General features: G+C 40.6%; 1 protein-coding gene across 2 annotated transcripts in view; it reads left to right on the top strand.

Moving 5' to 3' along the window:
- LOC129814859 (copine-5-like) overlaps positions 1-17,046 on the top strand; it is a 204,872-nt gene extending 187,826 nt beyond the window's left edge. For both annotated transcript variants that reach the window (XM_055867955.1, XM_055867956.1), the window contains 3 exons: positions 10,428-10,485; positions 12,934-13,007; positions 13,707-17,046. In XM_055867955.1, coding sequence (XP_055723930.1) covers positions 10,428-10,485; positions 12,934-13,007; positions 13,707-13,895 — 321 coding nt within the window. In that variant the 3' untranslated portion in view covers positions 13,896-17,046. The remainder of the gene's footprint in view (positions 1-10,427; positions 10,486-12,933; positions 13,008-13,706) is intronic.
- Positions 17,047-17,285: the final 239 nt, after the last annotated feature.

Genomic DNA, 17,285 nt, shown 5'->3' with positions numbered 1-17,285 from the left:
AACAGTACTCCAAAGCAAAGCAATGCTCTCTCAATTAATTATTTCGCTCTACCTCTTTTTCTCTTTTCATTTCTCTCTATTTCTGTCTTGCGTCACCTCTCTCTTTCTCTCTTGCTTCGCCTCTCTTTCTCTCTGTCTCTCCCTACCTCCTTCCCTCTTTCTCTATGTACCTCCCTCTCTCTTTCGCTCTTCTCCTCTCAGGCTCTCTCTCCCTCTCTCTTCTCCTCTCAGGCTCATGTCATGTTAAAACAGTTCATGTCATATCAGGGCCCCTAGTGAATCAGACACTTTGACACATTTCTTTCTCCACTCAACGATTAATTGTGTCATGCGTGATTCTACCACGGCCCCGTGGACACCCTCAGACCCTACAGGAGCCTCACGCTACATCCTGATGTTAGCATCAATCTGACTCTGCAAATGTCACAGATCACGTTGTTCATGTCTCTCACACTTTCGGAGGAGGTTTCAAAACATGGCTTTACTCGAGGTACAGTATATCCCTTCGAGATGAGTTAGGTGGCTAGCACACTGCTTCTCTATTAGTCTGCCATAGCTTGATAGTGTATTGAGGTGTGGTTTTCTCATTATTGGTTCCCCGGTGTTTCCAATGTGGTTCAAATCTGTTTTGGACATCATTTATCCAGCACTCCCTCTGTAGACCTGTTCTGTAGGCTACTCTAGTCCAGGACCCATACACGGAGAGAGTTTGGACATTGCAGTTTCAACCGAGACATAAAGGAAGACTCAGCGAGACGATGTTGCAATGAACAGCACCGCAGATATTGAGATCACACGGTCACACAGAGTATCTGCTCATGTGCACGGGTGTGCTTCACGCTGCTACAGCGTGGTAGCTTCGGGACCAAAACAGGGGAGAAGTTTAGCGTTGTGCTGCAAAGCTCTTAGTTGGATTCACACATTAATTTGCCACTGTGGTATCACACTGTGGTATCACACTGTGGTATCACACTGTGGTATCACACTGTGGTATCACACTGTGGTATCACACTGTGGTTCTCAAAGGTCACTTCTAGAGGGGAGTTCTCCAAATGACGTGCTAGGCTCAATGTCTTCTTCAGTCAAAGTCTGGGATGGTTTCTTGTCTCTCTCAGTGGGACATCACAGGACATAATTGACGACTTGTGAATGACGTTATTTATGAGTCACAGACTCCGACGTAGGTGTAATTGGCTTCTCAGGCTCTGGTCAGAAGTCCTTTGGTGTGTCACACAGAAGACGTTCCCCCGCAGATGCTCACTGTTCTCATACTGTTTCATCAGCAGCAAACACACATACGTGCACGCGCGTCGCCTCTGAATGAGTGTTATAGAAACAGACAGGACTAATCAGTTAGACAGCCCCAGGCTTCCTACACATTTTTTTATGGACGGTGGTCTCAGAGTGGATGATGGACATGTTAAACTACTGTGACATCACTTCCTGTGGTGTACTGCTGGTCCAGTACTTGAGTAAAAGTAAAGATACCTTAATAGAAAATGACTCAAATAACAGTGAAAGTTACCCAGTAAAATACTACTTGAGTTAAAGAGTAAAAGTATTTGGTTTTAAATTTACCTAAGTTTCAAAACTAAATGTAATTGCTAAAATATACTAAAAGTAGAAATATAAATCATTTCATATTCCTTACATTAAGCAAACCAGATGGCACCATTTTCTTTTGTTTCTTTTTTTGAGGATAGCCAGGGGCACACTCCAATACTCAGACATCATTTACAAATTAAGCATTTGTGTTTAATGAGTATGTCAGATCAGTGGCAGTAGGGATGGCCTGGGACGTTCTCCTGAGAAGTGTGTGAATTGGACCATTTTCCTGTCCTGCTATGTATGAGTACTTTTGGGTGTCAGAGAAAATGTATGGAGTAAATAGTACATTATTTCCTTTAGGAATGTATTGAAATAAAAGTAAAAGTTGTCCAAAATATAAATAGTGAATTTAAGTACAAATACCCTAAAAAACGACTTAAGTAGTACTTTACACCACTGTGTAGGATGTGTCCCAATAATGTCTCCTTCACCACTTCCCACAAAAGTAAAAGCCTTGGATTGGTGTAGCCATGGGCTAGTGGGAGTTTCCATCAAATGTCTTATACCAGTCATTTCCTTTTAAACCAGTGTAGGGAAGTGAACAAGTGTACACTTTCGGAGGAAGGAGAGAAAATTGGGCTGGAACCTGAGTCTTCACCCACTCCCCTTTAGCTCCCGAAAGTCCAGCTGTCCACACAAGAAGGCCTGATACCTCTGTTGAAATGGCCATCCCTTGCAAAACAGCTGTAAGTAGTAGTAGAAGTACTGTTGTTAGTTAGTTTACTCCAATTAGGGTAGGGATGGTAGGGTAGGGGTGAAAAAGTCTATATAAAAAAAAAAATTTGAGAAGGAAAAAAACACTAGAACCGCCATACGCCAACGCCTCCTACCGTTTGATTTTGTAACTAAAATAAATCAGCCATTTTGAAAGCAACATCCTCCTGCTTCCCTGACTTCCTAAATCATTGCATTTTACATTACTCAGCTGTCAAAATGTTTTTTTTTAATCACAAACAGAAAAGTATTTAGAGCCTGTATACCTGTTTTCTTTTTCCCACACCTATTCCTAACTTAACCCTTTGACGCGTACGACCACATCTTTGTGATCATTGTTGAGGTGGTCCCTGGAGTGTACCATTGCAGATATGTGACCGAAAGCCTTGATTCGGTCTTATGTAGCAAAATTTGAAATTGTGTTTTTTTTTACATGGGATAAAAGTAGACAGAGCTAGAACATGGTATATCCTACACTGCAGTTGAAGAACAATGGGAAAGTAATTCTTCTTTGAAAGTTGATAAAATTGTAACCCCACTTTTGAGAAAATGGCCCTTTTAATGTTTTGGTACACGTACTGGAGTGCTCCTCTTTGTCTACACCCATTCAACATCGTTCACACCCTCTTAAGTCTTAGCCCCACCCATCTCTTTAAGGATTCACATGTGAGGCCATTTGCTGAACAGGGTGATTAGTTTAGTAAACAACCTAAGATTTCAAGACTAAAAGTGGTGAAAGTAGTAGCCTACAATAAGGAAAAACTCCAGGTAAAAATACACTTGATCTAGTCCTTGGCCTATATCCTAATCTGTCTTTGGTGCAGGTCATGTTGTTCTTCACATTACCGTCTCTGGTAAACACACACTGTATCAAATAAAATAAAAAGTTGATTTGTCACATGCACTGGATACAGAAGGTGTAAACAGTACAATGAAATGGTTAGTAGCAATATCAAAAACAGAAAGTGTCTAGATAAAAATATTTTATAATTATTAGATGACACTTACCTGACACACTTGTCTAAATTGATGGGTCATGTGAAGGAAATTCTATAACCACCCCACAGCCACATCTAGCTAAGTGGATGGGTCACTATTGACTAGACATGAAGCTAGCTAGCTACACAATGAACCGGCATAATTCCAACTCATACTACTACTGTACCAACCAATACAAACATTGTCATAGCTACAGTATGAATCTGCAGGTAGCTAAAGCTAACCAACCAGGTTCAATGTTAGCTAGCTAAGATTAGGCTACAACTAAGAATGGATTTCTGATTCAAATAATATTACTACACAGATCATACATGTAACGTTAGTTAGCGAGCCAGCAAGCAAACGTTCACTAGCTAGCTAACAGTACACTTTAACTTGCAATAAAAATGACTTTCTGACAAAATTAGAAACTTATACTAACTAAAAATGTAGCTAGACTCTTACCCGTATACATTGATGAATGCTACACGGCAGACTGGAACCATTTAACTCTTAAGTTTTGTTTGTAGCTACATCTTGTTTGGGCAGCGTTGTGTCAAGTCATTCCAGTTCACACTGACTGTGGCGTGTGCAGAAAGTAGCAAATCACTTTTCCCAACTGATCGGTCAATAGCGCCTGCTAAATTCAGGGCATCAATGTTGTTGAGAAAAGTAGCAACATTTTTATTGTTCTCGTTGGCTAACGTTATATATTTCAAAAATGGTGCGGTAGAAAGGGCTCTCAACACATACTGAGCAACTCACGTTATAAACAGAAACATGTTACATGGCAGACCAATCCAAACTCATCTCCCGGTATGTCCAGTCCATCCATTATCTCAGCCAATCATGCCTAGCGGGAAAGTTCCTGGCTTTTTACGTGGCTAAACCAACTAGGCTCGTAATTTAACAATTTTATTTGTATTTACGGATGAAATACAAATTTGTTATTAAGGCACATAAAAGTTCACATGTTCCAGAAGGCATTTCTGCCAAAAAAACACATTTTGATTAAAAAAAATATACACTACTGTTCAAAAGTTTTGGGACACTTAGAAATGTCCTTGTTTATGAAAGAAAAACACAATTTTGTCCATTAAAATAACATCAAATTGATCAGAAATACAGTGAAGACATTGTTAATGTTGTAAATGACTATCGTAGCTGGAAACAGCAGATTTTTTATGGAATATCTACATAGGCGTACAGAGGCCCATTATCAGCAACCATCACTCCTGTGTTCAATGGCATGTTGTGTTAGATAATCCAAGTTTATTATTTTAAAAGGCTAATTGATCATTAGAAAACCCTTTTGCACTGGCTCTAACCAGAATAGAAAGAGGAGTGGGAGGTCCCGGTGCACAACTGAGCAAGAGGACAAATACATTAGTCTAGTTTGTCTAGATTGTCTACATTGTCTACATTGTCTAGTTTGAGAAACAGACGCCTCACAAGTCCTCAACTGGCAGCTTCATTAAATAGTACTCGCAGAACACCAGTCTCAACATCAACAGTGAAGATGCGACTCCGGGATGCTGGCTTTCCAGGCAGAGTTCCTCTGTCCAGTATCTGTGTTCTTTTGCCCATCTTAATCTTTTCTTTTTATTGGCCAGTTTGAGATATGGCTTTTTCTTTGCAACTCCGCCTAGAAGGCCAGCATTCCGGAGTCGCCTCTTCAATGTTGATGTTGAGACTGGTGTTTTGTGGGTACTATTTAATAAAGCTGCCAGTTGAGGACTTGTGAGGCGTCTGTTTCTCAAACTAGACAATGTAGACAATGTAGACAATCTAGACAAACTAGACTAATGTATTTGTCCTCTTGCTCAGCATCTGTTTCTCAAACTAGACACTCTAATGTACTTGTCCTCTTGCTAAGTTGTGCACCGGGGCCTCCCACTCGTCTAATGAGGTGAAGGAATGGTTCACTCATCTTTTGGGTAAACTTCCAGAAGTGAATGCAGGGAAGTGGATGATCGTAGATGACACTCCCCCTTCAACATGCATACTATAAACAGATCAAACTCATCTTGTCTCCTCTTATTATCTTTGGTTGATGTGAAAAAACAAACATTCCGGCGCGCACAAACTACCCATCGTCGGATTACTTTTGATTTCTAGAAAGTGTTTTACTCAATTATTTCAATCAATGATGAGCTCACCCGTGATGTGATTAATTATAAATAGTAATTGCTATTAGCTAATTCATATTGTAGTTTCTGTCAGCCAAGAACTATAAAAATATGACCGCTTGTGTTACGTCAATCTTTCCGCTAGGACAAATGTAGCCTACATTTTCTGGGTTTGGATGATTGTGTTATGTCTGAACTTCTGTGAATGTCTGAACATTGCATCTAAAAATAAACTGGTCACATTCTGGACATAACTTTGTAAGGACTGTGTTTGTGAAAAATGTTTCTGTGAAAATAAAGTGTGGCCAGCCCAAATGCTGATTGTTGTGTCAATCGAAAATGGACGTTCTAAATAAGCGTTCCAATCAAGTGTTCTAATCACACTGGTTTGATTATACGTAACAGGAACCTCTATAGAATGATCACACCGGTTTGTTAGTACAGTACGTGTGAAAAGGTTAAGAGGGTGTGAACGATGTTGAATGGGTGTAGACAAAGAAGAGCTCTTCACTAGATACCAAAACATTCAAAGGACAATTTCTCAAAAGTGAGTTTACAAGTTTATCAACTTTCAAAGCATAATTACTTTCCATTGTTCCTCAAAAATGCAGTGTATGATATACCATTTTGTAGCTCTGGGTCTCTACTTTTATCCAATGTAAAAAACACAATTTCAAATTTTTCTACGAAAGAGTGAATCCAGGTGGTGAGTCACATATACAGAAAGAATAATGATAGTGTAATAAGGCACTTACATTGATAGGAACGCAGACATGTCCAAAGTTATTTTTAGTACGGAAAACAACAATGAAGGCAATATCGGGTGCCAGCCGGAAAACGTGTCAGGGGGAAAAAGTTTGTGCAAGTTATTTTCTGACTGGAGATGTGCAAATGTCTGGGAAAGTGCTTAGGCTCTCCTCAAAGAGAATAGTTTGTCCGGCTCAGTAAAGCCTCAAACATTAAATTATCTGCAACAGTGAAATGGGCTACTTCTATGTGAACTAATGAGGCGGAACACACCTAAATTCAGCCTGTTGTTAGAAAATAAATCTTGTTAGAAAATCATTTGAAATCGACAAGTTGAAACTGTGTCCCACCCGCTGGTCATCTAGAAATGAGTCCCTTGCCGCACAGAGATACAAATATGTGGACGTAATGAAGGCCCTCGCCAAGATAGTGCTTTTAAGTGACAAGAAGGACGAGAGGGATGATGCAGCAGCACTTAAAAAGAAAATGGAAAAATGTAGTTACATTTTGGGTCGTTGTGCAGACTGCTTAAGAAAATGTGAACGCCGTCTCAAATGCCACAGGCCAAAGACGCAGACCTGCACAGGGCAGTCAGCCTACTCAAGGACATGATAGAGGTCCTGTCCGGATTCCGACAGGATTTTGAGAAGGCCAAAGTCACTGCAAAGACCCTTGCTGACAAATGGGAAGCTCAGAACGCATTTGAAGACATTCGGAGAAGGAAGGTTAGGCGTCATGTTGATGAGCTATGCGAGGACGAGCGACTGTCTGATGGGGAGAGTAGTTTTAGAGTCAACGTCTTTAATGCAAACCTTGACATCGTTATCCACCAGCTGTCAAACCGTTTTAAAAGTATGCGGGCAACAGCGAGTCTGTTTGACTCCATCCATCCCACTACCCTGGCCAACGCAGATGATGATGCGCTCTTCGAGACAGCCAGCCAGCCGGCCGGCTGAACATTACAGCAAAGATACATCAGCAAGCTTCTCTGGCCAATTACTCTCTTTCAGGGCCTGTTTCTAAGAATGTAAACAATTCAGTCACTACCACATTTGGGGAAGTAGTTACAGCGATGCTCTTTTGTATGACTCTGCCTTTAACGGTAGTCAGTGCCGAGCGCTCCTTTTCCAAACGGAAAATAATGAAAATCATACCAAAGGAGCAGCATGGGACAGGAGAGACTTTGTGGGTTGGCCATTCTGTCCATTGAAAACACCAGGGCCAGGACCATGAATTTCAATGTGATTGTCAACGACTTCGCAGAGCGTAAGGCCCGTCGAATGCCAATCAAATGAGTGAGTAAGCTTAGATTTTTACAGGGCAGGCTTCCCAGACAGCCGATATTCATTTACGTTGCTTGTCAATCTACGATCTATGCTCGACCTGTCTTTTGAAACCATGTTCTGAGCCATTTCATGGTCATCATAGCCTATACACGTTTAACTAGGCTATAAGAATAATCGTAAGCACATACGCATCATATACTGTTGAAATGCATGCTGCCATTTAAGCAATCTGTTTGAATGGTCCACTTCATTGATTTGCTGGTGTTTTTGCTATAGGCCTCTGTGGGAGGCAGATCATTTGAAATTCCGGTATGTCAGTTTTGCCACCGTGCATAACTTTAGCGAGCATGCATTCGGTCATTAGCTGTGTTTCGGTGTTTCAGTCAAGAGATTGATCTATATATTTATGTTTTGTAATATAGGCTATTGCCTATTATTTGCAGATAAAATAGGGTGTTTTTTGACCGCTTTGTGCTTTCCGTGGTGCTGATCGACTTATACGGGTTTATTTCTGACCGCTATCCATAGCGTTGAATGTATTGGCTATATCGCGGCTTCTCTAGAAACAGCTTCAAATGTGCCCTTAGATTAGGTTCTGCTCTGCTGTTACAATGCTTAGTAATAATAACACACAGCCTTACCAAACAAAATTATTTCAATTTTAAGGGAAATATGGGTGGTGATAGGGGCCCATATTTTTTGGGGGCATCTGGGCCCGTCATGATTAAACTACGCTACTGCACAGACAGTCACCTCCACACACTGCTCCTAATCTGCATCTTTTTTTGGTCTATAAACCTTTTAAGGAGATTGGTCGTTTGCCAATTTAGGCATTATAAAACACTACCCTTTTTTCTGATCAGGAGTATCAACTGTCAATTTACGGATGATATTATTAAGAATACGAGTATAGCCCGGTTGTCATAACAACACAGTGGATAATTCTGATAAGTAGACTAAAGGGGACGCCTGATAGCGGTACATGGAGGCTGAGAAGCCCAGCGGTTCTATTGTTAACTGACTACAGTCCCAATCGCCATGATGCATCTCTAATTCAAGCTACTGTCAGTTTCAGTGTGTTTGAATTGACAGGAACGACAGAGGGGGAGAAAGTGAGGGAGGTGGGGAGCAGGAGAGAGAAAAACAGGCCTCTCAATCCATTCCTCAATCTAACAGTTATTTTATTGGTATATTTTTGTAGTTTAATTAATTCAAGTCCACCCACTCACACTCCTAGCCCCCCCCCCCCCCCCCCATACACGTCAGCCTATTTTAGCAGCATAAATACTTGATGAGCTGTGTGTGTGTGTGTGTGTGTGTGTGTGTGTGTGTGTGTGTGTGTGTGTGTGTGTGTGTGTGTGTGTGTGTGTGTGTGTGTGTGCGTGTGCGTGTGCGTGTGTGTGTCGTATACATGTAGCGTGGGAGGACAGGGACTGTGACAGTGTTGAACACTGATACTTTGGGATCATCAATCTGTTTCGGGGAAATAACAGAGATGACAAGACAGAGAAGTAGATCTCGCCCCCGTAACAAACCAGGTCAGCTGACACGCTGCGTTAGTCTTGGGCTGGAGACAAATGCTGTTTCTGTGAGAATATGCATCCATCTGAAATATATATTTTTTTATGATTTAAGCACAAATAACTACAAGGTATTTCAGATCAGTTCCCTCAATCCTAAGCACAAAAAAAACGCTAAATTGACCTTGGATCATAGTCTCGGAGTAACTTCCTCCAGCTTCTGTTCCTGTTTCCGCCGGACTTGTCTTGGGCGTGGTTGGGAGGGTAATTGGCGGGAAGGGTTGCCTCCCCACTCCCACCTCACAGGCATCTTCAATCTCCCAACTCCTACCCAATCGACACGTTACCAATGTTTATTGGCTTCCTTGATCAAGATGAGCAAAGAAAGACTGTGCTGTATGGAATAAATAATACCAATACTGAGCCACTGTGTATTGCATGCGCCAATTCTGTTATTTTATACTAATAGAATTGCTCAGAGAAAGAGATTCTGTTTAACAAGTAATAAAAACAAAATATAAAGATAACGGTCAAAATAATTAGATCCCCTGTTTTCAATACTCCAGCACCCTCCCCTTGCTAGGGTACCGACACTGAGCTTTTGGCATTGCTCTTTCGAAAGGCCAAACCCAGCATTGGTGTGCTTGACCAAAGACCTCTATTTTAATGTCATCTGACCATACCACCGCCTGGTAATTAGCTAAACGGCAATGGCACTTAGATTGGAACTGGTGCTATGGTCATATAACTTGAAAATAGTGGTCTTTGGCCACGCACACCAGCGGTGGGTTTGCACACAGAGAGAGATGCAGACAGTTCAGAAATGGTTCAGATCACGCAGTAACAATGCCCTGCTCTCTCTCTCTCTCTCTCTCTCTCTCTGTACTCCATGTGTCTGCAGCAATAAAGACCCATTCATAGTTAATGGTCCTCCAGCAAGCGAAAGTGCTCTCCTCTCCAGAATATTAGTGGTGTGGTGTACTAACCTATAACTGGGTGTTTAACCATGTAGCTGTCACAGAATATATAGCATGGAGATCACATCTGGGTCAACAACAATGGAGACTCACTGTGATGTTGAATGAATGTGACTGCCCTCTTGGGAGCTGTGTGAGTGTGCATTCGTGTGTAGTATAGCATGTAAGAGACTCATTGGTCTCTCCGGAAAGTAAATGACCCATGTCTCCTACACGTCTCTAACTTCTACATGATTATGTGTGTAATAGATCAAGTTGAATGGAACAGCCTCGAATATATTTCAATGTTTCTCCGTCTGTCTATATGGAATAAAGAGAATGGATGTACTTTACATGTATGTCATATCAAGAGTGTTTTGGAGTTGTGAAGTGGTCATGTCGAGGGTTAAGCGTGAGGATTTGTTGGTTGTGTTGAACGACCATCAGAGTCTCCATGACGTTATGGTGTGTTCCTGTTCTTCTCCTCAGGGGGCTAAACTGCCCATGTCCATCATTATCGTGGGAGTGGGACAGGCTGAGTTTGACGGTAAGTAGCTACATCTCACTTAGAGTTTACAATACTTGTTGTTGTATATTTTTTTAATAACAATACATTTCAAAGGAAAACGTTACTACCTGGTATTATTGCTCAATACTCACATTGCCTGAAACTCTACTAAAACTCGTTTAAAATGAATGTTTAAACTTTAACCTAGTATTTAATGTTTCAAATATAACCTGGTATTTAATGTTTCAAATATAACCTAGTATTTAATGTTTAAACTCTACCAAGATCCAATTATGTATAATTGAATGTATGAGGCTGATTGTTAGTGCCCAATTGATACAGTCAGACAACTAATCAAAAAGCAATCTACGCTCCGTCCATATTCTCATTATCACCATTAACCTGGCCTGAAAGCTATGCTGAACAAAAATATAAACGCAACATGTAAAGTGTTGGTCCCATGTATGAATTAGCTGAATTAAAAGATCCCAGAAATGTTCCATACACACAAAAAGCTTATTTCTATAAAATGTTGTGCACAAATTTGTTTACATCCCTGTTAATGAGCATTTCTCCTTTGCCAATAAAATCTATCCAGCTTGATGGGTGTGGTGTATCAAGAAGCTGATTAAACAATAAAAGGCCACTCTAAAATGTGCACAATGTCACAGATGTCTCAAGTTTTGGGGAGTGTGCAATTGGCATGATGACTGCAGTAATTTTCACCAGAGCTATTGCAAGAGAATGGAATGTTCATTTCTCTACCATAAGCCGCCTTCAACGTCGTTTTAGAGAATTTGGCAGTACGTCCAACTGGCCTCACAAACGCAGACCACGTGTAACCACGCCAACCCAGGACCTCCACATCCAGCTTCTTCACCTGCAGGATAGTCTTGAGACCAGCCAACCGGACAGCTGATGAAACTGTGGAGTATTTTCTGTCTGTTATGAAGCCCTTTTGTAGGGAAAAACTTTCTGATTGGCTGGGCCTGGCTCCCCAGTGGGTGGGCCTGGCTCCTCCCAGGCCCTCCCATGGCTGTGCCCCTTTCCCAGTCAGTTGAAATCCATAGATTAGGGCCTAATTTATTTATCTAAATTGACTGATTTCCTTAAACGACTGTAAACTCAGTAAAACCGTTGAAATTGTTACATTTTATATTTTTGTTCAATATAAGTTATTGAGAGCGATTCAATTTCTACAATTCACACACAGCAGCCAGGTACAGTAGCTGTAGCCCCTACTCGCTCTCACTTCTAGCAATTAGTTCGACGAATTGGCCTGCAAGACAATTAGCAACTCATTTGATTCAGTAGAGGAGAGGGAGGGAGAGAGAGACAACACGTCTGCCTACTGTACGTGCAGTGCATGCGTGTTTGTGTGTGGAGGAGAGTGGAGTGGTATGGTGTTGAGGGGGTTTTAATGTAATGTAGTTTAAAGTTATCAGGGCTAATGGCTGGGTTCATCCTGGTTCTGACGAGTTCCACGTAGAGTTCTAAATTACAAACTGGGTACCAAAAGTACCAAAAAGTACTTTTTACTGTTCTAATTACATTGGTAACCAGTTTATAATAGCAATAAGGCATCTCAGGGTTTGGTTCCTGTCTCGGAGCTCTACGGGACAATTAATCATGGCTTGGTTTTGGCTCTGACGTGCACTGTCAACTGTGGGACCTTATATAGACAGGTGTGTGCCTTTCCAAATAAAGTCCAATCGATTGAATTTACCTATGGTGGACTCCAATCAAGTTGTAGAAACATCTCAAGGATGATCAATGGAAACAGGATGCACCTGAGCTCAAATTTGAGTCTCCTAGCAAATAATCTGAATACTTATGTGAATAAGGTATTTCTGTTTTTAATATTTAATACATTTGAAAAGATTTTCTAAAAACCTGTTTTCACTTTGTAATTATGGGGTATTGTTTGTAGATTGCTGAGGATTTTTATTTATTTAATCCATTTCAGAATAAGGCTGTAACGTAACAAAATGTGGAAAAAGTCAAGGGGTCTGAATACTTTCCGAATTCACTGCATATAAGTTGTTTGTCGTAAAATATGGTGTCTCTAGTTCTATCGATCTCTAAGTAATTAGAGACAAAAAAACAACAAGTCTTACTTTCGTCCCAGTACTTCCCTGTATTTGAGGTTTAAAAAGGCTTCTGAAGTTTCTAATTTCCACTTTCAAAACTTTAGACTTGATGTTCCCAGAGGAAAAATGTGTCAACCCCTACAAAAATGTATATGAATTCTAATCTACGTAATAATAATACATGTTCGGTTGCTGCTGGATTGTTATCCTGCTGTAGCAATACATCTCTAATGAAGATCCTACATCTGTACTAGGCAAACACACCCTTGAAAATGCACAGAACACAGAAATTGTAGTTCGTCATGTTCATCTCAACGAGACTAACCTTGAGACATATTGGTTCAAAACAAATGTGTGCGTGTACATGTCCGGTTTGTGTGATCTCTTTACCTTGCAGCTATGGTGGAGTTGGATGGTGATGACATCAGAATTTCATCCAGAGGGAAGCTTGCAGAGAGAGACATTGTCCAGGTGACTCACACCACACACACACACGAGCACAGGCGCACACACACAGTTCAGTGACGCAAACTGACCATGAACACAGCTATGAACAAACACATCATACCTTGAGCGGTAGACATGTCCGGGTTTTCCACGAGGTCTTTATCCAGAGTAAGGCTTTGTACAGGCATTGTACAAGAGGGGTTTAAGTAAATGGATGAATGGAAGGTTACATTGCTTTGTTAATAAATTGCTTTCAAGAGGAGTTTCAACGAATTTCAAAACAGGAAGTACACAGAGTAAAAATCCTGGGAATGCCGGTTAACTGTTGTGTAAAAGAACAATAAGGTGAAGGCCGTACAAAAGATGAGCCTTATCTCTATTAATGTTTTTTTTTTGTTTTTTTTAACCTTTATTTAACTAGGCAAGTCAGTTAGGAACAAATTCTTATTTACAATGACGGCCTACCGGGGAACATTGTGTTAGCTGCCTTGTTCATGGGGCAGAACGACAGATTTTTACCTTATCAGCTCGGGGATTCAATCCAGCCACCTTTCGGTTACTGTCCCAACGCTCTAACCACTAGGCGACCTGCCGCCCCCGATGGTCATTTATAAAGGATGTATAAGTATGTATAATGCATTATTAATGAAAATGTTCACATACTTTACTGCTATCCCAGGCTGCTTCTCACTTCTTATAGTGTCTTTGCTCTCTCCCTGTCAGTTTGTCCCATTTAGAGACTACATGGACCGGACAGGAAACCACGTGTTGAGTATGGCCCGGCTAGCCAAGGATGTCCTGGCTGAGATCCCTGATCAGTTAATCTCCTATATGAAGAGTCGGGGCGTCAAACCCAACCCCACACCGCCTCCCTACACACCCCCTGGACACACACACCACACACAGATCTGAGTCCACCGCACAAACCTCTACACTGACTACTGACGAGTCAAGGATTTGCAGACCCTGGGAACTCTCTACTTCCTGGTTGGAATGTTGGGACGGGAAGTGGTGTGATAGGAAGTTGTTGAAGCAATAGGGTGTTTGTGTCGGGACTCTCCCAGACAGGTGACTCTTTGGAGAAGACGACAGCGTTTCTGTCCATTCTGGTTCTATCTATTCGGTCTGTTTCTCTGAGGAAGAGAGACGGCAATGGACAGACCATACAAGGACTTGTCTCTTTATCAACATACATGGGCCAGTGACTGTTTCTTCTTGTCTTGTTTGAGAGCAGGTGGGTGAAGGGGTCATGTGGGGTCATGTTGTGGTTGAAACTTGTGCCTGTCTGTGATCTGGTTGTCTAACTGTAATGGGACAAGTGGAACCCTCATCTGAACTCTGATCTGTGACTTTTGACCTAGCTCGCCATTGGTGTATTAGAGTGTGTGTGTTAAGGTGATGTTTTTGGATACTTTTCCATTCATTTTTGTTTTGGGCTTAAGACACATTCCCATATTGATTTGTAGCCTTATTATTTAAGGTTGGGAAAAAAAGAAAAGTGTATTCACCTTGTGAGTTTTCTTTTTAAGTCATTGGGTGTCTTTGCTTTTCATACTCCCATAAGTTGTACACTCTTCTCTTGCTTTCTATTTTAAAGCATGTTCGTATAGGATGGAATTCCCCATATGTCTGTATTTATAATGTATCAAAAGTGGCATGGATATGTAATTAATGTGACCATCCAGTTTGGATTTCTCAATTACAAACAAAGATAGTTTAACAATATGGAAAAGCACAAGGGAGAGCTCATCATAGCTCTCTAAACCACTTAACCACCACCACAGGAATGTAACTATGCACATCAGCGTTTGGACACAATAACCTGTCTGTGACATACATACATACATACATACATACATACATACATACATACATACATACATACATACATACATACATACATACATACATCAGAAGTATTGCTTTCTTTTTTCAAAGGTTCTGATAGTTTACCATGTCCTATTTGGTATCAGTCAAAGAGTGAAAATATATACTAATCTTTCAACTACTATTTTCTTCTCTCTCTCTTTCCATCTCTCTTTCTTTCCATCTCCCTAATTCCCATAGTGAATGGATTTTGGTTTATTGACATTAAACTGCTGGATAAAGACAGCAAATGTATTCACTTGAATCGCATTTAATTCCACTGAAACCTTTTCATAATCAACAATAACTCGCCCACCAGTCCTTTTACCGTCCACCCCTCTCTCGCTGGTCACCCAACAGCTTCTCTGCTCCCTGAGAATAAGCCATTATTGTGTTATAATCAGATGAAGCCAGGCTGAAATGAAATCAAGCTGAGGAGTATAGACAGTCTGGACACCTGCTGCACAGCACACATAGACAGACAGAGGGACGGATCTCCTCAGCTAGCTAAATACTCTGTAGGCCTTAACGTACTGTAGACAGCATTCCAACCAAGCCTGATAAACAACTAAGGTTGACCAGTTCTGTTAACTTTTCCAAAATGTTCAGGTTTTCCAGAAATCCTGCTTTGAAAATTCCTGGAATCACAAGGAACATTCCTTGAAAACCTAGGAATTTTTTGAAAAGTTACCGGAATTTTGCAACCCTATACACGTCTCTCTTCTCTTGGAGTTATAATCGCTAAAAGTGCTGTATGTTTTGGAAATGGCTAAGTCTGGTTTTGTACAGTGTTGTGTGTAATATATGGGGATAAAGACAAATGGTATATCTGATATCTATACAGTTAATTATATGGCTTGTTTTTTCTTACTAAGTGGTGTGGACCTAGAGTATCAGGAGTGAGTGTGTGTGTGTTCAATAATAAGAGTGGTTTACAACAGTACATATTCCTCCTGTTAACTTTAAGGAAAGCACTTTATTCTATTCCTTAAGAGGTGTACTGCTACTTCGACAGTATGTTTATTTATACATTTTTAGAAATGGTGATCTTATTGATATATTATATGATTAACTTGATTTTCTTCTGGAATTTGTATGATTAAAAGCCATTTATTCTGCCGACAACGCCACAATAATAGAAGTAGACTTGCACACTGACTTCAATGGGGATGTTATTCGTTCTAGTAATTCTATTTCTATGGCCACACTATAAAAAAGACAGTATCTCTCCTCAATCGACCCCTGATCTGTAGGATTGGCAGATTGTGTACAAGATCCATCCACTCACCTGGGATGCATTGACAGTGTTTTATATTCTGTGCCAACCATCTGTAACACTAGCCCCGTTTATAACTGGTTCTAGCTTGCGTCCTTGTCCTGATCTTGTCCACATTCTGATTGCGCATTTTTTGACCGGTCTAGACAATCAAAAGACACATTGTGATCTGATTGTGATCAGATCATTCTGCCCACCTCTGGAGGTAGTCAGACACACATCGTGTCTGGATATCTTACAGGTGTAGACAGATCTGGACAGAGAAACTATTTCAATCATAATTATTCAGCCATCTAAAATCATTAAAAAGTGGCACCAATAACCGATTACATCAATATGTGTCTTACAATAAATACATATTATTTTGAATGAATAGCTGTGAAGCTATTTGCAGAAAGGAAGTGCCAGGAAATCTGGTCACAATGCAGACGATATCAGACACGTTTTAAGCGCATTTCTGTGTAGACACATTTCTGGAAATGTGGGCACAATCAGAATGTAGACAAGATCAGGACACAGGACCCATATAGCACCAGGTATAAAGGGGATTATAGACACCATTTCATCTGGATTAATGGCCACAAGTTCAGTGGACTGTTTGCTTTCTCTTCTCTCTCTCTCATGCCTGGCCATTTCTGCTGTTACCGTGAGATCTCTTGACAGGAGGAGAGATCACACATGGGGAAACTGTAACCGACCAGCATGTTGCAACAATGAACTTTTTTTTTTATCCTCTTTTCACTTTTGTTGTTTATCCCTATGGGTGTCTAATGTGCATGGTTCCCCTTTTTATTTGAAACGTTTTTTTGTTGTTGTTGTTGTACATGATCGTTGTCATACGGTGGGTTGTGAAATGCTTTGTATTGGATTGCCTTAAATGAAAATGAATAAAACAAAAACAAATGACTACTTTTATAAAAATTGTTGCAGAGTTGTACTTTGATGTCCCAATTAGTTAGTTCAATAAAGTTCAACCTGGACTGCACTGTGTATAGGCTGTAGAACAAACATTTTGCCACACAGTAACAATATACTGTGGTCCTTCCTACAACAAATGGTGAATTAAATGGTTTGTGATAAAAAAAAAAAAAATCAAGCTAATATTAGCCTATGGTCAGCTGAGAAGTTAATTTGTCTCGTTGTCAAATCTCCCATCGACA

This window comes from Salvelinus fontinalis, chromosome 18 (assembly GCF_029448725.1).
Source record: "Salvelinus fontinalis isolate EN_2023a chromosome 18, ASM2944872v1, whole genome shotgun sequence".
NCBI classification, from domain to species: Eukaryota; Metazoa; Chordata; class Actinopteri; order Salmoniformes; family Salmonidae; genus Salvelinus; species Salvelinus fontinalis.
Note: the sequence above shows the minus strand (reverse complement) of the source record. Positions and strands in the feature narration are given on the sequence as shown.